Below are 23,557 nucleotides of genomic sequence, written 5' to 3'. Positions count from 1 at the left end.
AATTAGGTGCAGACTTAAAAACATATAAAGATTCGAGTTTACCCTAGAGAGCGATTGGAGATTCCAAGCCATCCACCTTCTATAGCACAGTGTCAGATAGGTTCATGATGATCAAATTATACGCTTCTTCGTCTACCTCTGCCTTCCTCTTTAGCTTTTCTTCAGGCCATTTGCTGTCATCCTTCTCTAAAGCAATTCCCACCTTATTATGGGATAAGAGGGCCTTCATCTTCTTTTTCCAAGTGTTGAAATCAATCTTCCCATCATATTGGGAGATTTCCATGCGTGTGATACTCATGGTTTGGGTTTAGAAGCAAACCCTAAGGAATCAAGATTATGATTATGGACTCGATTCACTAAGATTTTTGGAAATTCTTGTTGTATTTGGAACCCTAGGACTCTTGGAACTACTTAATTGAAAAAGCCCCAATTTTTTTCCCAAACCTTAGAAAATTTCCCAAATCAAGAAAACCCTAGAATGTAAAATTCGAAGAACCCTAAATTCAACTTTGATACCACTGTTGTAAACCTGAGTCAATCTTATCCTAGTTAAGATTCAACACAATCAAACACATATCAAATACAGAAAAGGAACAACACACAATCTTTTTACCGTAGTTCACTTGTTCAAGATTGAAAAAGCTACGTCCACGTTGAACTCTAGAATATGGAGGCTTGCTGCATTATTATTATCAAAGATTACAACACACCTCTCAATCTTCCCTTCAAGCCCTTACTAACAAGAATCACACAGACTTCACTTCTATACCTATAAATCTATAATCCTAATGAGAATCTAACCCTGATTCTCTACACCACAAAAAGACACAACTTTGATGGGTGGATCAACCACTGATTTACACAAGAGCAAAGTACTATAAAAAGAACCCTAGCAGAGCAGTTTTGATTGGGCGATTTTGATCGAAAGAGACTGTTTAGAATGAGGAAAGACTTCAGCTTTTATATGGTTGACCAGCAATAAGTCTTCAATCGTTAGGTTGCTTAGAGATTAATGGGCAGAATGCAAGATGTATTAAAGCTAAAACGACAGTGTAAGGGCTTCACTCATTAAGAAAGATATAAAGAGAAAAACAAGAAAAAATAAAAGAGACAATCGATTATAGTGGTTCAGCACTCAAGACCTACGTCCACTCTTCAAGGCAAGTTGTATTTCATTGAATCAGCAATATCCTTAGATTTACAGATCATATTAATCTCTAAACCCAATAGCAAGGAAGAATCACACATGATTAATTGATAAACCCTAGCCCCCCTTGAATCTAATCAACTCTTTCACACTCTTTGTTAACCAAAAGTGAGTTTTTATACAATCAAAGGGTCTCAGCATCAACTTCCACCTGGAATCAAGCTTTCTTCCAGCCATAGGATGAAGATCAAGAAGAATCTTAACTGAGTGGTGCGACATTGCAAAAGAGAGAGAGCAACCGAATTTGTTTTTGTTGTAGGTGAATGAATGTCACGAAGACAAAAGCAAAAAATGGTCCTCAATTCTCTAAAACGGCACCATTTTAATAAGCTACAATATTTGACTTTTCAAACATTAAAAACAACTTGGTGACTTGGCTAGTGACATGGCAAAGAAGTGCCAAACTCACCACAATAGCAAAACTGAAAGGTTGAATACCACAATGAGTTTTGATTTGAATCAGAATTTAGCTGCAAACTATGTGCAATCTAGAAATAGTGGTAATGCTGGGAACAATGGAAATCAAAACAATAATAATTCTCATAATAAGTTTCAGAATAATGGAAACAATAGAGGTGGTAATTACAGAGGTAGCCATGGTAGAGGTGGAAGAAATTCAGGAGGAGGAAGAATGTTGCTAAGCCGACTTTCCAAGTATGTAACAAATATGGCCATTCAGCCGTTGTTTGTTACCAGAGAGACTTTATTCCCAATCAGAATCAGAATTAACAAAACAATGACTATAGACATTCTCTGTCTAACGGCAAAGCCCGATCACTTTTGCTACGTGGAATACACAGTACTAAAGCAAACCCCATATATAAACAAGGCGTGAAGTTTCATTTCTTTCGGATCCTCCCAAGTGCCAAGTGCTGCTTATATAATTTGTCGGCTTAAATTCAGCTTTGTTACAGACAAAATGCACAAGGAAATGAGGGTGGAAGTGTTAAATATGAAAATGAAAATAACATGGAAAGTTGCTGCAGAAACAGAGGATAAACACAGCAACAATAGAATTGGATGTTGCAGAATTTGAATTCACTTTGTTGGTTGAAACTTTTCTCTCTAAATTTGTCTCACTTTTTCACTGCTTTTACAAGACAAGAGGCAAACTTATATGCTTCTTCTAACAATTAATGATAACAAAATGGTGACTTAACATGCAAGATGTATACTACTTAAACTTGCGCATCGCGCATAACAAACTTTATTCAATGTTTCTTGAAAGTACAAGCATATAACTAGGAATACATTATTCAAAACATAAAATTTAAGCAAGAGAATTTCAGCTTCTTAATTTTCAAGTGCTAAGTTGGAAGATTCATTCCTCTTTAGCTGAGCTTAGCTGCAACCACCGGGACCAAACCCAACCCTCTGTCCAACAATATCATGGTGCACCTCTTTTCCCCTTAGTTGACTGTTGCCCAAAATAAAAGTAGGGTCATCAGCGTCTGCTGTCTGAAAAGCTAAACACACTTGGCTTAAATCCTTTTTATATACCACCATAATTCCCTTCACATCCAGCTCCAATTCAACCCCACCTTTGAAGAAGAAAGAAATCTTTGGTATTACAACTTCATCATAACTGCGAAAATCATAACAAGTATCAAGTTCATCGCTCACTGGTTTCATCATCTTATATTTTGACATTTGCTTACGGAAAGCTGATCTCAGGGCCACATACAGGGATGGTGGCAGAGCCGTCAAGGTTGTTCCAGAATCAGTAACCGTTTCTGATTTAGTATACTCTGAACTGGCTACTGGTAGCTTTTCCCCAGCGATGGTCATTCCAGTTACCATAATATCGTAAAACAATGACTGGTTGGGAGAAGTGGTTATTGGAGTGAATTTGACGAATTTGTTTTTGATATCGTCATCAGATTTGCCAAAGGTTATGTATCCAGTGGAACCATAAGATGACGGATAGCAGTAAGAAAAGTATTTTTGGGAAGTTTGTGATATAAAGGATGATGGAGTTCGAGCGAGACCCATTAACCCAGTTACTCCATCAATATCGGCGGAATTGTTAGTGCCACATCCGAAAATGTAAGGGTATTTGACAAATGTACCAAAGCCATTCATTATGGTTAACTTTTCAGTTGCTACGTGGCCATCGGAACTACCGCTACCGTATGAGACACTGTAGAAGCATGTATTGGAACTGCAAGTTGGTTGGAAATCTGCATGTACAGTAATCAATAAATTTCTTGTTACAAGAATACCGTTTATGTTCCAAAAGGAATTGGTGCACGCGATCATCTATCTTTAAATTCATGACGGAGGTGCATTCCAAATAAAAAAAAAAAAATTTATTAGTAGGTATTTGTACCTGATAAACAGGCTTTCGACCGACATGGAACGGAATAATAAGTCGAGGATTTGGTTGGATCAAATAACGGGGTTTTTTGTTTAAAACATTTAAGGCATGGCTTGCACTGCGTCCAAGTGATGTCGCTACCAGTGTCCAAAAGGAGAGTAACAACTTGTCTTGGCGTTCCCAGGGATACAGTAATATAGAACTCCCCATTTGATAGAAAAGGCTCGGCACCTACTGTTAAGGCCTTTGTTCGCTTTAAATGGTCATCATCATCACTACCAGAATGTTTGGGCTTGAAGATTCTGGATTGAATGTATTTGGCTCGGGCTCGGTCTTTGTGCAGAATTTCCGTGTAATTTGGAGATTTTACTTTGCCCTCATTTATGGTAGAGCATGGACCATATTTGCTTACAACCTCTAGAGATGCTTTGTTTGGAACTGAAACAGCAAGACATAATATTCTGTCAGACTCTCAATATTAATTACAACAAAATAATAGCCTTTTTTAATTAATTATGAAAATTCAAAACTGTGTATTAATTAATGTATATAACCTTTGGTGGAAGTCCGGTTGCAAACTGTTGGGGGCAATAGAGAACTGACTTCAACAATGTGACAATCAGAGCATTGGGCTTCAGCTTGTTTAGCATAACTGTTCTTTACAGAACAGAGAAGACATAAAAAATGAAAGAAAGCTTGGAGGAGAAACCTGAGAAACATGGAGATATAAGTGGACATGGGAAGAAGCTTAACCTCTAGTAACTTACCAGCAAGAACGTGCAAACTCTGTTTCTTGGGTTGCTTTATATAAGCAGCTGGCCGAAGCTTTGGCGGAGACCGTAAAATCTAATCGCATTAAATGCAAGCTAGTCTCCTTTACTTGATTTTCGAATGTGCGGACAGTTTGTTTTCTCCTTTAGCTCCCTAGACGACAAGACAGGTACAATCATTTCAAAGTAATAATTACCCTTGTTTGTTTAACTTAATATCTTATTTTTAACAGTAAAAAACGTGTTGGCTTTAATATTATTAATCAATTCAAAGAGTAATAATACTCTACTCAATTTAAAACATTTAATAATTATCTTTTCTAATCAAAGTTTATAAATTAATAAAAATACCTATTCTCATCCAAGTTACAATTACTCGCTAGCAACTATAGTTGGTTGCCAGTCACCACCAACATCAGAACAATATACGATCGACCAAATTTAGTTGATTATGCGTCGATTTAGTCATTTTTTACCAGATCCACTATGAATCTGGCTAGAAACAACTAGATCTACGACTAGAGATCAGGCCAATAACGATTAGATTTTATTTTTGCTTCATTTTCAGGATTGAAACCCTAGAATATGGCATTTCAAGTCTTTAGTGGATATAAAATATTTCAGCACATAGAGTGACAACCATAGTTGTTAGTATCCTACGATATGCGATACGTATCTTATGATACGATTTGATACAGGTCGCCAACGATATGTATCAGAAAGTGTATCCTATACCTTTCGATATGTTGATATGTATCATACGATACAATACGTATCTGTTTGTATCCTTAAAAATATCAATACAAATCGATACGACTCTATTAATTTGGGCCAAAGGTCCAAAAAATTTCAGATCAAATCTAGGTCACCCAACCCAGTTCACTAAAACCTATCCAAATTTACCTATTTTGCATGAAGAAAATGAAAAGAAAGATGTGTTGCCCATTTTGCATGATAATAATAACACAAGTGGAGTTATAGATATTGACATTGATCTTGGAAATAATATGAATGGTTGTGAGAAAATGATATAGATTCTTAATTTTGGCTTCGTTTGGTTGCATTTTGGGAATACTACTTTTAGTATTCCCAAAAAAGTTAAACAGTAAAATACCCAAAAACCAGAGTTTTTGGGAATACTACTCTCAATATTGTTTAACTTTTTTTAAACCCCTTAAATTTATTAATTTAATTAAATATCCCTAAATATTTTTTTAAAAATTGCAAAAACACCCCAGTAATCCACATTTACCAGATTCTGGTTACCACTGCCGGAAAATGGTCGAAATCTGGTAGGATGGCACACTACCGGCCTTTTCTGGCCGGTAGTGCGCCGATCTAGCCTTTTCTGGCCAGATCCACGGTGGATCTGGCCGAAAAAGGCCAGATCTAAGGCCAAAGATCTGGCCGTTGACTGCCAGATCTTTGGCCGTAACAGTCGGTAACGACGACCAACAAACGGTCGTCGTTGACCATCAACGACGACCATTTGTTGGCCGTCGTTGAAGAGCATATACGGCCAGATCCACGGTGGATCTGGTCGGAAAAGGCCATATCGACGCACGACCGGCAAGATCCAGCCGGTCATGCGCCGATACGGCGACTTCGGCCACCCTCCGGCGATGGTGGCCAGTTGTCCGTATTTAAGGGTGGATTGAGGGTGTTTTTATTAACTTTTAATGTTTTATTATAGGGGGTGTTTTATAAATAAACAAACATATGATCCTATATCGTAATACCTGTCCAATTCAACTTTTTTTTTTTTAACTTTTTTCAAAAAACTTTTCTCAAAAACACAAAATTGTGAACCAAACGAAGCCTTTGTGATTAATTTTGAATGTAATACCAGTAGCGGATCCATAAATTTTTATTAGGGTAGGACAAAAAAAAACTAATTACATATTAATATTTTTGTTAGGGTAAGCTAAAATATAGAAATTGTACGTATTATTATTTAAAAAAAATTAGTTAAAATTAATCTAAATTCATGTTTTTAAAGTCAATAATATTATTAAATTTATTAATTAATCATAAATAAATTTTTAATATTCGATATGATATACGATTTGATAACCATCATCAAAACAAATTCAGTGACTCTAGGCATCGGGCCATTAATTGGTCCTAGCAAAGAAATAATATTAGCCACAAAAATCCAATCAAATTAATCCATCCTTAGATTGGATTGCGTGGGCTGCTGTCCACTTTTGTTTTGAACAATAAAGAGAGCCTCGTTTGTTGCATTTCCACTTTTGTTTTCAGTGATAAATTACAACTCAAACTAATTGATCCAATATTTCTCGAGCTGTCAAGTGCTGAAAAAAAAGAAATAGTAAAGTTGATGGAATTGCCGGCCATGTCAAAGTAATTCCAAATCACTTCATAATTCATGCCACTATTTCTGGGGGAGGGCCCTGAGTTAACTGAGTCCAGTATTTCTGCATTTTGTTCTTCGAAGCTTAATCTTTATTGGGTTGTAAAGTTTTGAACCACATGAGAGATATTTGCAACATATGGTGAAGCAATTCCCATTAAAACATTGATCATATCTCAAGCTTAATTCCAGCTAACAAAAACAGTGTCATCATTATCAACAACTAAGCGGAATGCTACCCTGTAGAATCAAACGAGAAATAACTGGTATGTCATGTCGAGTTTTTAAGCTTTCATATTGGCTATTCTTTTCTAAATTGATCTATATTTCTCCCTCCTCCACGTTTCTGTGAACCAAGAAAATTTGAAAATTTATATTTCTAATTAGCAACATCGTTTATTACTCTTTGCTGAATATTCCCCAACAAAATAGGTACATTTTCATCGCTAATCCCTCTAAAACCTAAACACACCGTCCATTATTTGAGCAAGCCACTAACTAGCACAATCAAAAGTTTCATTTCATGGTGGCAGGGGCCAGATAATATCCACTGTATTTGGTTTCATACACATTTTCAACCAGCTAGAGAGACCGAAGTCGGTCCCAACAAAAAGAAGGAAAAGAATGGACAATCAAAAGCAACTTGTGGGAGTGGATTCCTCACTTTTTCAGAATAATCAAACCACTTCTCACGCCAACATATTTAGTGGTAGAATGAGCCATAATTGGAAACCTTAGAATATGACCATACAAGTAAGAATGTGGCCTTTCCACTACTTCTTTGAGTGTAAGCCCCAAACATGAAAATGAGCAACACATGGTAAGAGAAACTCCATAAGCACATTCTTACTAAATATGTTGAATGAGCAACACTGCTTATATTGGTGCACAAAGATTCTTTGTTTGATGATCTATTGTTAGCTTGAAGAAATAAGTAATTAATGAAAGACGAATGCTTATATAAACACACAGAATTTACTTTTCATTGATTCGTCCTATTTGCATGTCTCATGGTTAGGGAAACTTCCAAAGTACAAGGCCCAAAAGCTTGACGGTCAATTAGGCTTTCATCCATTGATTTCTCTAAATTGATAATTAATGTTATAACACAGTTTACTTTGTAATTACACAGTTTTCTTTCTTTTCAAGTGGACTTTAAACTTCTGGCTGCATTGATTTTGTTATGCATATGCTGCCACTGATGTTAAGGTACAAATGTGGGAACTTTGATGAGAAAATTGCTGGCCACTGCAAATGCCCACTAACTGTTCCGCTATAGAACATTCACCTTACAAGTATAAGGAAAAAAACAGTTAACTACGGTCTTTGATTAAAACCACGGAGCGAGGCTCTGCAAAAACAGGAGCCCCCACAAAGACGAGACATTAGAATTAACAAAATTTGAAATCCAGTCTTTAAACAATCTGCATATGAATTATTTAAAATACATGAAAACAAAACAATGGAAAAATACTTAAACCATATCTATTGGAGGTTGTGCCATTTGAAGGTAACCATATGAAGCTATTGCAATGAGCTGAACTATCAAATTCTTCAATATTGGTAAGTATTTTACACCTGAAGAGAAATTGATTTTATGATTTCAATAAATTTGTGCAATAGAAAATTGACATGAAAGCCAGACTTCATTTAGTAACATTTAAATCAGCAATGCGGCTACAAGGAATGAGTAAAGACAGTAAACAAGAAAAGCAGAGAATGAAAACGAGAGAAAGGGAAAGAAAATTAGGGAAAAATGCAGATTTCTTTATTGTATATCTTTTTTGGTTAATAACAAAGGTACTGTTCAGTACTTTATATACAACTTGTTTTACAACTGAAAGCCCAACTAAAATCAACTGTATTGAGCTGGACTGTAACAGAATACAGTTAGCCCAGCTAACTGAATAGTAACCGAATGCAGTACAGCTTAGCCCACTAATGTTCCATTAATATTGGTCAACTTTAGTCAACCCTTGCTGTGTTTCTCATATTCACTTCTTGTCGAAAATCAAACTTCTTTGAATTTTATTTCTTCCACATTCTAACATCTTGCCGTAAATCAAACTTCCTTGAATTCCTTATTTCATCCATATTCTAACATCTTGCCGTAAATCAAACTTCCTTGAATTCCTTATTTCATCCACATTCTAACATTCTGCTACAAATCAAATGGCAATTCTTCAAACTTCATTTTAACTAGCTCAATCTGCACTTCACTGTCTGCAATTCTTCAAACTACAACCACAACTCTACTCAATCACAATCTTGAAAAACTTACCCTGTACTTCTACCCTGCACTTCTGCTCATCTTCAACTTAGTTCTACTCCACTACAACACTTCAACTTCATTCTTCAGACTTCTCAATCTGCTTCAAACTTCATTTTAACTAGCTCAATCTGCATTTCACAATCTGCAATTCTTCAAACTACAACTACAACTCTACTCAATCACAATCTTGAAAAACTTACCCTGCACTTCTGCTCATCTTCAACTTCATTGTTCTGACTTCTCAATCTGCTTCAAACTTCATTCTTCTAACTTCTCAATCTGCTTCAAACTTCATTTTAACTAGCTCAATCTGCACTTCACAATCTGCAATTCTCCAAACTTCAACTACAACTCTGGATTTCACAATCTGCAATTCTTCAAACTTCAACTACAACTCTACTCAATCACAATCTTGAAAAACTTATCCTGCACTTCTGCTCATCTTCAACTCAGTTCTACTCCACTACAACACTTCAACTTTGTCTTTTCAATTTAACAGCTACATTCTTCAACCAAACATTGTCTTCACAACATAGTTACAACTTAGCAGCTGTGCAACAAAATGATGGCATAGCAAACTGCAACTTCTCAGCTTACATTTTGAAAGTTATTCTACTCTACTACACTTCTGCTTAGCTTCAGCTCAGCTCTGCTCAACTACAACTCTTCAATGCTATCTTTTCAAGTTGACTGCTATATTCTTCAAACAAAACAACTCCACAGCACAACTACTGCTTAGCAGCTTAAAAAGAAATAATGGCATAACAAACTGCAACTTCTTCAACATTCGTCAAACAAAACAACTCCACAGCACAACTACAACTTAGCAGCTTACAAAGAAACAATTGCATAAAAACTACAATTTCTCGGATTACAAAGAAAACAATTACATGACAAACTTTAACTTTTCAGACCAAAAAAAAAAAAAAAAAAAAAAAAAAAAAAAAAAACTGCATAACAGATTGTTACTACACTTTACAGCTATAAGACTTGTTTTGCAGAATTTTGCAATGACTACACAGTTATTTAGATCATCAAAACTTTCATTGAATTGTAACAATTTAAGTATTAGATGTTGAGTTGACTAAGCTAGAGGAAGGAGGAGCTTGTATAGTCAGTTTGTGTCTTAGAGTTTCAAACCTAGAGGCTGGCAGAGCCTTTGTAAAGATGTCTGCTTTCTGGTGTTTAGTGGGCACATAATGGACTTTGAGATTGTGAGAAGTAACCTATTCTCTAACATAGTGTGCATCAAGTTCAATGTGCTTAGTTCTTCCATGAAACACTGGATTGGACGCAAGAGAACTAGCACTTTGGTTATCACACCAAATAATTGGAATTTCTGACAAAGAAACACCAAGTTCAGAGAATAAACTGCAAAACCAAGCCAGTTCAGTGGATCCTTGAGCAAGTGCTCTATACTCAGCTTCGATGGAAGATAGGGCCAATACTTTCTGCTTCCTAGAAGTCCATCGCAGTAGGTTAGTGCCAAGGAAAACATAGCAGCCGCTTGTGGACCTCCTGTCCTCAATACTACTAGCCCAATTAGCATCAGTGTAGCATTCTAGGTTGATTCTAGTGCTTTTAGTGAAGAGAATTCCATAGTTAGAGGTCCCTTTAAGATACCTAAGTAATCTTTTACAAGCTTGCCAATGATTTTGTGTAGGAGCCTTGAGAAATTGGCTTAATTTATTGACACAGTAAGCAATATCAGGCCTGGATAATGTCAAATACTGAAGGGCTCCTATTGTACTTCTATATAGGGCTGCATTTTCATATAGATCACTATCTCCTAAAGTTAACTTGGTGCCAATGGCCATTGGAGTAGCACATGGTTTACAATCCTGCATAACAGTCTTTGTTAAGAGATCTTTAACATATTTTTCTTGATTCATATGAAGATAGGAAGCTGTTCTAATGACTTCAAAACCAAGAAAGTACTTGAGAGAGCCTAGGATCTTTAAGGCAAACTGAGTATTCAGTTTATGTATTGTTTCATGCAGCAAATTGGTGTCATTTCCAGTAAGTAAGATGTTATCAACATACACTAGTACATACATGGTCTTCTCCATCTTTTGATAAACAAAAAGACTGGGATCAGCAACTAAGTGAACAAAATCCCAGCTTAGAAAAGCTTTTTTGAGCTGTTCAAACCAAGCTTTAGGAGCCTGTTTTAGACCATAAAGAGCCTTAACTAACCTACACACATGATGAGGATGTTGAGAACTAATAAAGCCTTCAGGTTGAGTCATGTATACCTTTTTAGTAAGCTCACCATTCAGGAAGGCATTATTTATGTCAACCTACTGAATTTCCCAGCCATTGTTCACTGCTAAGCTCAAAATAACTCTGATTGTAAGTGACTTAACCACTGGACTGAATGTTTCTAGATAATCAATTCTTGGATTTTGTTGAAAGCCTTTTGCCACAAGCCTTGCCTTAAACCTTTGAATGGATCCATCAAGATTATACTTTATTCGAAATACCCATTTGCTGTAGTAGCAGGTACCAATTCCCAAGTTTTTTTAGACATCAGGACATCAAATTCAGATTGCATGGCAGCCTTCCAGGTAGGGTGTGATAGAGCTTCTATGACTGTAGCCGGTTCTTTAGTTGCAAGGGAAATAGGTGAAACTAGACACGTATTATGTGCTCTGGTTTTGGACCTAGTAATCATGGGATGAGTATTCAGGGTAGGTGGTGGAGGCTTGAGTAGATTTAGTTCAATAGTAAGGGGAACAATGTCATAAGACTCATCTAATCCTATAGTGATAGGTGATAAAATAGATGATGTGAATGAGGTAGAGTTAGGAGAAGTAGAGGGTAAACTAAGTACAGTTGTTGGACTGGATTGTGAGGTGGTTGAAGACTGAGGTAAATGAGATTTAGGAGAGTGGGAAGGTGATAAAAGAGGTGAGCTAGAAGAGGGAATGTCCTGTGAGGTTGATTGACCTAGTGTGGAAGGACAAGTAGACAAAAGTGGAGCTGAAACAGGATTGGAAGACATCCTGAAAACAGAATCAGGTATATGCCAAACTGAAGGAATAGATGAACTAGAGACATATTCAGTGTTTATGGAATTAGATGCAGGATTTGAACCAGAAAAATTAGATGTTTTAAATGGAAAATCTGTACACTTTGACAGATATAAATTCGACTAGCAGTATCCAAGCACTTGTATCCCTTATGATTTAAACTATAACCAATAAAGGTGCATTTGGTGGTGTGAAAGTTAAATTTCTGATTGCTATAAGGGCGAAGGAAAGGGTAGACAGCACACCCAAAGACTTTAATGAGGGAATAATTTAGAGAAGTTTTAAATAGAACTTGGAAAGGGGAAACATTGGACAACAATGATGTGGGTAGTCTATTGATAAGATAGGCAGCCGTTTGAAAGGCAAACCACCAAAACTTAAGCGGCATGTTGGCTTGGGCTAATAAAGTCAGTCCTTGTTCCATAATTTGTCTATGTTTTCTCTCCACTCTACCATTTTGTTGGTGAGTGTGAGGACATGGATGTCTAAAAGTAATGCCATGTTCTTGTAGATAAGGTACTAGTTTCCTATACTCACCACCCCAATCGGTTTGAACACATTTTAAAGATGTGTTGAATTGCTTTTCAACTAGGACATGAAACTGTTTAAAAATGCTGAAAGTTTTAGATTTAACTTTTAAAGGAAAAATCCAGGTGAATCTACTGTGATCATCAAGGAATTGAATGTAATACCTATAGCCTTCGGGAGATGTGACAGGGGAAGGTCCCCAAAGGTTTGAATAAACTAATTCAAGTGGTTTAGATGCATGATATGTGGATCTAGGATATGTGGATTGGTGTAACTTGCCAAATTGGCAAGCAGAACATAATGTTATATCATTTTTAGCAAAATGAGGTAGATTTAAAGTGTAAAGTACTCTTGCAAGAATGGTGGAATTAGGATGTCCTAATCGGTTGTGCCACAACATGACATTATTTGACTGAACAGGAAATGATTGAAGAGAGTTTGTGTTATTGATTATAGGTGCATCATCAGTACAGATTACAGTGTTGGATACAAGTGGTCCAGTGTATTGCATGCAGTTTTGATTAACAAAATCAACACAGGCAGATTTACAACTATTGAAAGCATGTTCTGACATCAGTGGTGTAGGCAACATTTTTGCAGGAAAAGAGGTGCTACAAGACTTATTACGTGACTTATTTGTTGAAAAGACTGGACTACTTTTATGTTGAAGTTGAACAGAATGTTCCAACTCTTCTGCAGAGGTAGGTAATGAGTGACCTGGAGCTTGACGTTGGTATAATCCATCTTTAAGCATTCCTTTGAGAATGATTACTTTGGAGAACTTGTCCTTAACCACACAAGAATCAATAAAAAACTCAACATTGACAAGATTATCTTTAGTCAGTTTAGAAACACTAAGAAAGTTTTTTGTAATGTGAGGGACACACAAGACATTCCTAAGATGCAGAGTTCTAAATGGACAGTTTAAATCAGCAGAACCAATATCAGAAATAAAGAGAAGCTCACCATTGCCAACCTGAAGTTGTTCACTGCCTGCATAGCTGGTGCTTCCTGTGAGTTGGGAGAAATCAGAAGTGACATGGTCTGTAGCTCCAGAGTCCATGTACCATGCATCATCATGTACTATGGAAGGTGTGGCAATGTAGTTTATGGCTACAAGATGAGAGTTGTGGAGCTGTGTTTGAGCCATCAAAGCCTGATTGTGTAGATGAGTAGTAGTATGGGTAGCAACTGAGTTTGGTTGACCATCAACATGTCCAACTGTGGATCTAGGTGTTTGAGACATTCCTGAAGTTCTTGAGTGGTGATTATTCACATAGTGATGAACACCATGATTGCCCACTGGATAATAGGAACTTCCAGTTCTAGAATTTCCAATTCCGGAACTCCCAATTTCAGAGTTGAATGAGGGTTGTCTAGTGAAACTAGGAGAGTGAAAGTTGCTTCTAATTGAGGTGTTATGTCCTGTAAAGTTCACATCAAACCGGTGGTAACAATTCAAGGCTAAATGACCTGTTTTTCCACAAACTTGGTAGATGAATTTGCCTCTGCCACCCCCTCTGCTTCTTCCTCTGTTACCAAAATTACCTCCATGAAACTGCTGATTATAGATTTGATTTTGAGGCAGGGGATAATTGGCCTTGTTTTGGTTGGGTCCAAAGAAGGTAGAACTAAAATTGGGAACATTAAAGGGATTAGGACTTTGAGTGGGGTTTTGTTGCATAGGTAATGACACAGACTCTGTTTTCTTGTTCTCATTATCAACTGAGAGAGCAGCAACATTAGCAATACCTCCATGGAACTCACCATGAACTACAGAGTTCATTACTGTGTTTGCCCTTTCAAGCCTAAGTTCAAGTTTCTATAAAATTAAGCTTAGACTCTAACCTAGTTGTGATATTCACAACAACTGCATCATATTCAGACTCTAATCCATCCAGAATGTAATTAAGCAGCTCTTCATCTGTTATCACTACTCCACTAGAAGACAAATTTTCTGCAAAACTTTTCATCTTAAGAAAGTAGTCATGCATGCTCATGTTCTCCTTTCTGGTATTTTGTAAAAGACTCTTAACATGTAACATCTTAGCCCTAGATTCAGTGAGGAACTCTTTCTCTAACGTGAGCTATATATCAGTGGCAAATTGACACTTGGAAATGACAGCAAACATTGACTTTGATATGGATGAGAGTAGCCTACTAACTAGCATTTTATCAGTCTTCTTCCAAAGTGTATATTCAGGGTTAGATTTCTTGGTTACCTCTAAGCTTGAAGTATCCAATTGAGCTTTGATGAATGGAGTTGGGAATGGAATTAATCCAGTCGAGTGTTCTTCAAGATCATGTGCTCCTACTGCGAACAGTATCTGGGACTTCCAAAATCGATGATTGTCCCGATTCAATTTTGGTGAAATTGTTGAAAGTGTGGGCGAATTCATTGAAGATGAGTTGATGAGGTTAACAGTGTTTGGGATCTTGTTTGAATTGTTGAATGAGGAAGGATTTGAAGAGGAATCAGCCATTAGTGACGTTTGTCAATGGCTTTGATACCAAATGAGTAAAGACAGTAAACAAGAAAAGCAGAGAATGAAAACGAGAGAAAGGGAAAGAAAATTAGGGAAAAATGCAGATTTCTTTATTGTATATCTTTTTTCGTTAATAGCAAAGGTATTGTTCAGTACTTTATGTACAACTGAAAGCCCAACTAAAATCAACTGTATTGAGGTGGACTGTAACATAATACAGTTAGCCCAACTAACTGAATAGTAACTGAATGCAGTCCAGTTTAGCCTACTAATGTTCCACTAATATTGGTCAACTTTAGTCAACCCTTGCTGTGTTTTCATATTCACACGAGGGTATCCGCCTTCTACAGGTTGTAACTGGGCATAACTGTTGTTTAAAGAATAGAAAAGCCACAGATAGATGGTGGAAATCTGAATGACCATTATACGCTTCTTTGGACTATGTTTCCTAAACTTACTCATCTCTGCAATTTTACAAGCAGCAGGAGATGTAAAGTTTGAGATTTATTGGAATGTGTGGAGATCTTTTTTCCTACATTACCATTGTCGTGGAGCACAAAGGCATTGAGAAATAATAATTTTTTTTTTTTTTTTTGATTAAAGTGGCTTGGGCCAGCAAACCATTTAAAAATCTCTCAGTGTTCTTCCTCCTGATTACCTGCTTCAATCCCGGCACAAACACAAAAATTTGAAAAATTGTATTTTCAATTCATTGATTTACACAAAGAGTTATAGGTTTTATATAGGAGATATACAATCTACGGAATCTCCTAATAATGTTAATTACAATATATCGACACAAGTAAGAGATTACAAGATATCAAGAACATTATGAGTATCCTAAAACTGACAAAAATAGGAGATTACGTAATATTCACAAAATATAAATGAAATCTCAACACTCCCCCTCAAGTTGGTGTGTACATGTCACACATCCCAACTTGTCTAAAACTTGTGAGAACATATGTTTGGAGGCAACCTTGGTAAGAATATCGGCCAATTGATTCTCTGATCGAATCTTGGGCAATTCAATAATCTTTTCATCTAGTTTTTATTTGATAAAAAATCTATCTACTTCAACATGTTTTGTATGATCATGTTGAACTGGATTGTGAGCAGTGTCACATGTTGCTTTATTGTTACAATATAACTAGATTGGTTGATTAGGTTGATAGCCCAAATCTTGCAAGAGAAATCTTAGCCACAAAGCTTCACAAATTCCAAGTGCCATTCCCCTAAATTCTGCTTTAGTGCTTGAGTGTGCCACAACATTTTGTTTCTTACTTCTCTATGTGACTAGATTACCACATACAAAAGTGAAATAACTAGAAGTAGATCGTATGTCATCCATTGCTCCTGCCCAATCAGCATCAGTATATGCATTCACATTTTAGTAGTCCTTATTTTTTGTAAATAGGATTCCCTTTCGAGGAGCATGTTTTAAATATCTCAAGATACGCGTAATTGCGTTCATATGTTGTTCTCAAAGATTATGCATGAATTGACTTACTATACACAATGCATAAGCAAGATCTGACCTAGTGTGAGATAAGTACATCAATCTTCCCACAAGTCTCTGGTATCTCCCTTTGCCAACTGGTACTTGATTAGCCTCAACTCCTAATTTCAAACCTTCTTTGATTGGTGTATCAGTTGGTTGACATGCTGAAATACCAGTTTCTTACAGCACAGCCAAGACATACTTTCTTTGTAATAGAAAGATACTTTTGATAGATCGAGACACTTCGATTCCGAGAAAATATTTCAAAGAACCTAGGTCTTTCATCTCGAATTCTTCTGATAAGTACTTTTGTAGAGCCTTCCTTTCTTTTAGATCATTTCCTGTAATCACCATATCTTCCACATATACAATTAGTGCATTGATCTTTCCTTGCTATTTTTTTAGGAATAGTGTGTGACCTGAATTACTTTGATGGTAGCCAAAAAACTTCATAGCTTTGGTGAACTTCCCAAACTATCAAACCGGTCGTCACAGTCACAAAATTAAACCTAAATACCGTAGTTAGTGATAAGAGTGTAATTTATATATTTTTATTCCTTTTATATTATGTTTTTGTTATGTTTTATGCCTAGTTGAGCTGATTAGAGTTTATTTTGTAAGTTTGGCATATTTGGATAGACTTTAGGAAATAAGTGAGAAAAGATTAGGAAATTCCAGATTTTCCAGATTTTTCGTTATTCTGACCAGTGCTTCGTTTTTCAGGTTTTTCATGGAGTCATATTTCTCGATTGCAAAAGTGTCCTTCAGAAGAAGTAAAGTAGACGAATCAAGATTTCCAGGAAGGTATTATGGGAGAAAATCCGAGTTCGTTTGGGTTCTCAGTAGTTATTGCAAAACCGGACCTGGAATCCTAGTCGCAGAAGAATTCCTTAGCTGAGTATTGAATCTTCGAACAGGCCTAACTGGAGCGTCAAATATCAAAAGCGGGTGATTCAAAAGCCCAGATTCATCTACACATCTAGGAATACAATTTTTATGAAGTGATAGAGCCTAGAAAAGATCTTTTACATTGCGAGAATCCTGGTGCAATCTAGAGACGAATTCTGGAATCCATATCTGATAAGATTTTGTCAATCTGGAAGTCTATCTTTTAGGAAACGTCTAGGAAAGATTTTCCGTGATTCCTGAGGTAGAATGAGGAGAAAAACATGTTATTTATGGAGGAGTTGTTAGGTTAAACAGGGGAGGGCAGTAGAGTTTTTCTTTTAGTTTTTTTTTGCTTTCTACATCAAGATGTGCGGCTAATTTCCTTCTTAAGTTCAAGGGGATTTTGAAGCCTAATTTCATGTCATTGGTGTAACTTAACTTCAGTAACGTTGTTCTCAATCTCGTTTTTATTAGAATTGTTTATGTTATTCTAATTTAATTGTCTGCGATTCTTGTTTGATTGATTTAGTTTTGGCCTGCTAAATTATTTAATCAGAATTTACCTGTTAGAATTAGGAATTGTGATACGTAATCGTCCTTTTTCTATTCAACGAGTGACGCATGATGATAGCTGATTATGGACAAGTTTTTGGTCTATTGTCTTGAATAACATAACCTAAGTTAAATAATCCGAGCTTACGTGATTGTTGCTTAGATTGATCTATTCTCCTAATTCTTAAGGCTGCCATTGAATAAAATTTAGAGAGCTTGTTCTAGGTTGTTCAAGGGTTAATATCTACTTGAAGAGCTTGTTTCAGTAGTGACAAACTAAGGGAGAATTCAGCTAACAGAGCTTGTTGTTTCCTAGGGTCAGTAGTTCCATAATGACGAGATAGAACAGTGTTACGGTTACTTTATGTCCAATGCATGTTTAGGTGGATATTGAACCGAGAACTGATTGTTTTTAATTGAATATTTTCTACCATTAGCGATTGATTTGTTTTACTTTAGATTGCATTGAGTACACCCCCCTTTCATTACTGTTGTCAGGTTTACTGTTTAGAGTTTAATTTGCGTTTCTGTTGTTTTTATTGTTTTAGAACATAGAAACTAATCGAACCATTCCCTGTGGGATCGACCCTTGTTTACCCTATATATAATTCAGTAGTTAGGTTAGGAAGGTTTTTAATTTGGAGCATTCGGCAAGCTACCAGTTAGCGGTAAGCAGGGTCGAATCCACAGAGAGCAAGACTAACAACCTAATGTATTTTGAGTAGCGGAAATGAAATTGACAATGTGATTAATTAAACTAAACAAACTAAATGCAAATAATAAAAGCGTGAAATTAAAACAAATGAAGACTTTATAATAAAAATGTTGTCGTTACGGTTTTGGTTCGACACAAGACTGACTCACACAATTCTCCTCCACCCTCTACAATCCCCTAAACCTACAAGGCAAGGTAAATCAATGAAATGGCTTTCCTTCACTCTAAGTATAATCTATCCTGTCTCACCCGATCACTCAAGTTCGATTGGTTAAAGACTATCATTGAACGCCGATAAACGCTACACGACAATACCACTAGTTGGTACACGATTAACAAATACAATTTGTCAACACGTATCTTCCAATCAACCAACTTCACAATAAACACAACAACAATAGAAATTAAATTAAATCCGAACACAACTCAATTACAATCGATGCGAAGTAATGAAAAGCAATATTCATCATTCAATTATTTCAAACCAACATTTATCATTCAACAAGTTCTATGAAAACATTAAATCACAATGGACAACAATATTCATCACAAATTATGCTCAAATCATATTAAAGTATCGAAATCAAACATGAAACGAAAACAAATATAATTCAAAACACAATACTACCAAATGTCCCACAATCGGGCTCATCCAACTAGTCGAGAGCTGATGAGCAGAGTCATGGAGTCAATCTCGATCTCGCCTACGCCGTAACAGACAACCGGGAACTCAGCCGCTCATGGTGGTGATGACGGAGGTTGAAACAGTGGAAATGAAGTTGATAATGGCGAAGAGGAAGTAACCGACAGTGATATGATGCGAATATGGGGCGAAAACGACCAACGGATAGCCCGAAATACGAACAGTCGCACTCGTCGAAAAACATTAATTTTTCAATGGGTCTTCCGGAAAATGGTGGCGGAAATGGGATCCGAAGGTACCAATGGAAAGCTCTGGTGATGGGGAGTTTAGATTAGGTCCTGGGGAGATGAAAGGTCGCCAAAAATGAGTGAGATCACGACGGCTAGATGGCGGATTTCGGCGGTTTTGGCAGCAGCTGAAGCTTGGAAGTGCTAGATCCGGCCGTGGGGAAGGAAGATCAACCACCAAGAAGCTGAAATGTCGTCGAAAACTGGAGAAATAACTGCTGGAAGAGGAAGATTCGCGGCGGCGGATTGCAAAATGTCGCAGTGGTGGTGGTGCATGATTTGCGGTGGTGATGGCGGTTGATGAAGATCGGTCACGGGGAAGATGGATCGTCACCGGAGGTCGTCGGAAAAGAAGACGAGGAGTCACCGGAAAAGATGGATGAACAGCGCCCCTGTAATGCGACCCTTCGCGTTCTTTTTATACACAAAGTGTAAAATATCACTTTGGTCCCTACATGATTAGAAAGTGACAAAATCAACCCCAAGTTTAATGACAATTTGACCCCTGAATAGCATAAATGAGACAAAACCAACTCTAATCCATAAACCACAACCTAATATCAATTCATACAATTTCCAAAATCATTCCAAACATGTTAAATTCATAAGAAAAATATCAGGAAGCTATTTTCGTGAATAAATTCATAAATTCTTTAATTATCTCAATATGATTTCATTTTAATCACACATAGAGTCTTTTTATCACCAAAATAGAGTCACTTTCATGACTCTAACACACTCCCCAACTTACTCTTTGCTCGTCCTCGAGTAAAGTTAAAAGAACTCTTTCAACATTCTCACAAAATCATACACAACCATATTCATCAACAACCAAGATATTCATCAAAAGGTAAAGTGAAGTATTTGAACATAACAAGCAAACAACACAATCCTAAATAAAGAACTAAAGTTTCTGTCAAGATTTGCGTATCTCCATTCAAGCTTCTCAAACACACATTTCATATTCATATCACAATGTTAAAATGTCATGCAAAACTCCCCAACTTATGTACATGCAACATAATGCTCATTTTCCACACAAGATTTTGACATATAATTTCTTTTCATTCATCACTTTTTTTTTTCTTAACTTCTTAAGATTTCTGGAAGGTCCGTGTAACGGGCTTTAGGTCAATGACTCCCAAACCAGATGGCTATAGGGCACTAAGTGTAGAACACTCCTTGAACTTACTCACCCAAACTAACTAGGCTACAAGTCAAGACTTATACTATTTATTTCTTTTTTATAAAGCTCATGATCTATGTAATGACTTCTTAAGCTTTCTAGAGGACCCATGTAACGAGCTTTAGGCCAACCGCTCCCAAGCTAGATAGCTTTAGGGGATTAGGTGCAGAACACCCCTCGGGCGTACTCACTTGAGTCAACTAGGCTACAAATCAAAACCAAATCATCAAGCAACATTTAAGCACTTTTAACACACGCAAGATAATAAATGAAAATTTGCTCCATGGGCATGTAAAGTATGTGGGAGACTTGCATAAACACTAAAACACATGACATTTACACAAAACAGTGTCTAACCACAATTATGGACAAACCTAGCACAAAACAGAACCAATAGTTCAATGTTTAAAACCATGTTGCACAAAAAATTTTCAAAAACCTCACAAAACCTTTCAACTAGCACTTTAATTGCTTCTAAAATGGTAATTATGCATGAATTCATGAAAAATTTTAAAAATAACTCACTTTAGTTCACTTTAACCACTTTTGGACTTACAAGAATAAGATTCAACATATTTTCAACAAAAAAATCATCATGCCACAAAAATTTAAGCACACTCTCCACAAAAGCATCATCAACAACACTTCACAAAAATATAACAATCTCCACAAAAGTCTCATCAACAACACTTCACAAAAATATAAAATCAAATCAACACTCCCCAACTTCAAATGTCATTGTCCTCAATGACCCACAACTACAAATATCCTCCCCAACTTAGCATCAAAAGATCTCAAATGGCAATATGATCAATGACATTAAAATCCTCCAACATATTTGAGAAACAAGAAATCTAACAATAATAGCATGTAAGGTGGAGAGATACAACCTGAGGAACAATGGTGGGGCTGTCATCAACAGAGTTTGTGGAGCATGCATAGGCGTAGCCTTGGACTAGTTAATGAGTTTCCAAACATGACAATCCTGCGAAGACAAAAACAACAAAAACATAAAAGCAATAAAAACATATTTACAAAGATGGGTTGCCTCCCACAAGCGCTAAGTTTAAAGTCTTCAGCCAGACTCAGTGCACTGACATGGCTAATGTGGTTCTAATAAAGAACACTCCTCAATCACCTCTCCATCATTAATGCCATCGACATAAGGTTTAAGTCTTTGGCCATTCACCTTAAAAACTTGTCCCGTTTTTGGGTTTCGGATTTCAACAGCTCCGTGAGGGAAAACATTAAGAACAATAAAAGGGCCATCCCATCGTGACCGAAGCTTCCCCGGAAAGAGACGAAGCTTAGAGTTAAAGAGCCACACTTTTTGATTAGGAGAGAATGACTTCCTAACAATGTGTTTATCGTGAAAAGCTTTAGTTTTCTCTTTAGAGATGCGAGAGTTCTCATAAGCTTCGTGTCTTAGCTCATCTAACTCCGAAAGTTGGAGTTTCCTATGGTCACCGGCCGTGGTCATATCAAAATTGAATTTCCTTGTGGCCCAATATGCTCTATGTTCAAGTTCTACAGGTAAATGACATGCTTTCCCAAAAACTAACCGATAAGGGGACATGCCAATAGGGGTACGATATGCGGTTCGATAGGCCCAAAGTGCATCATTCAGACGCATTGACCAATCCTTACGATCGGGCCGTACCATTTTCTCTAAGATAGTCTTAATTTCCCTATTAGCACGTTCCACTTGTCCACTAGTTTGAGGGTGATAAGGTGTGGCAACTCGATGGGTGATTGAGTACTTTTTCAATAATGAGCCAAAGTGCCTATTGGTGAAATGTGAGCCACCATCACTGATGATGGCGCGCGGATGACCGAAATGGCTAAAGATGTGCGATTGAACAAAGTTAACGACCACCTTATGATCATTGGTCCTAGTGGCAATGGCTTCTACCCATTTAGACACATAATCAACTGCAAGCAAGATATATTCAAAGCCAAAAGATGAGGGAAATGGACCCATGAAATCAATACCCCACACATCAAACACTTCCACAATCAAAATAGGATTCAGGGGCATCATATCTCGTCTACCAATATTCCCTACTTTTTGACATGAAGTACAAGCACGACAATAAAAGAATGCATCACGAAAAAGAGAGGGCCAATAGAAACCACACTGGAGGACCTTTAAAGCGGTCCTCTTGCCACTATAATGACCACCACAAGCATAAGAATGACAAAATGCAAGTACACTACTAAACTCGTGGTCGGGAACACATCTCCTAACTATCTGGTCTGCACACACCCTGAAAAGGTCCGGGTCTTCCCAAAAATAATGCTTGATGGTTGCAAAGAAATGATCTTTCTGAGTTTTGGTCCACCCTAATGGTAATTGTCCTACGGCCAAGTAATTGACTATATGGGCATACCAAGGTGCTTTGGATTGGGATATCGCAAACAATTGCTCATCCGGGAAAGATTCATTCAAACATTGACTAGGGACAAACTCTGTAAAGAGTCTAGACAAGTGGTCGGCGACCACATTATCACTACCCTTTTTATCTTTGATTTCTAGATCAAACTCTTGCAACAACAAAATCCATCGAATTAGTCTAGGCTTAGTGTCTTTCTTGGCTAACAAATACCTAACTGCAACGTGGTCTGTAAAGACAACTATCCTAGGCCCAAGAAGATAAGACCGGAACTTATCAAGGGAAAACACTACTGCAAGCAACTCTTTCCCCGTAGTGGTGTAATTACATTGAGCATCGGAGAGGGTCTTGCTTGCATAGTAGATCACAACGGGCTTTTTATTCCCTCGTTGGCCAAGGACTGCAC

General features: G+C 37.0%; 2 protein-coding genes across 2 annotated transcripts; both read right to left on the bottom strand.

The window, feature by feature from the left end:
* Positions 1 to 2,548: 2,548 nt before the first annotated feature.
* LOC116136438 (aspartyl protease family protein At5g10770-like) lies at positions 2,549 to 4,288 on the bottom strand. Its single transcript, XM_031422144.1, has 3 exons — positions 4,079 to 4,288; positions 3,537 to 3,962; positions 2,549 to 3,387 (listed from the first exon to the last, which is right to left on the bottom strand). The coding sequence occupies exons 1-3, from the start codon at positions 4,260 to 4,262 to the stop codon at positions 2,549 to 2,551; spliced, it is 1,449 nt and encodes a 482-aa protein (XP_031278004.1). The 5' UTR covers positions 4,263 to 4,288.
* Positions 4,289 to 11,410: 7,122 nt separating this feature from the next.
* On the bottom strand, positions 11,411 to 14,286 carry LOC116136437. Its single transcript, XM_031422143.1, has 2 exons — positions 12,850 to 14,286; positions 11,411 to 12,094 (listed from the first exon to the last, which is right to left on the bottom strand). The coding sequence occupies exons 1-2, from the start codon at positions 14,284 to 14,286 to the stop codon at positions 11,411 to 11,413; spliced, it is 2,121 nt and encodes a 706-aa protein (XP_031278003.1).
* Between the last annotated feature and the right edge of the window lie 9,271 nt (positions 14,287 to 23,557).

This window comes from Pistacia vera, unplaced genomic scaffold, assembly GCF_008641045.1.
Source record: "Pistacia vera cultivar Batoury unplaced genomic scaffold, PisVer_v2 Contig313, whole genome shotgun sequence".
In the NCBI taxonomy this organism is placed as follows: domain Eukaryota; kingdom Viridiplantae; phylum Streptophyta; class Magnoliopsida; order Sapindales; family Anacardiaceae; genus Pistacia; species Pistacia vera.
This window is presented reverse-complemented; position numbering and strand designations above follow the sequence as displayed.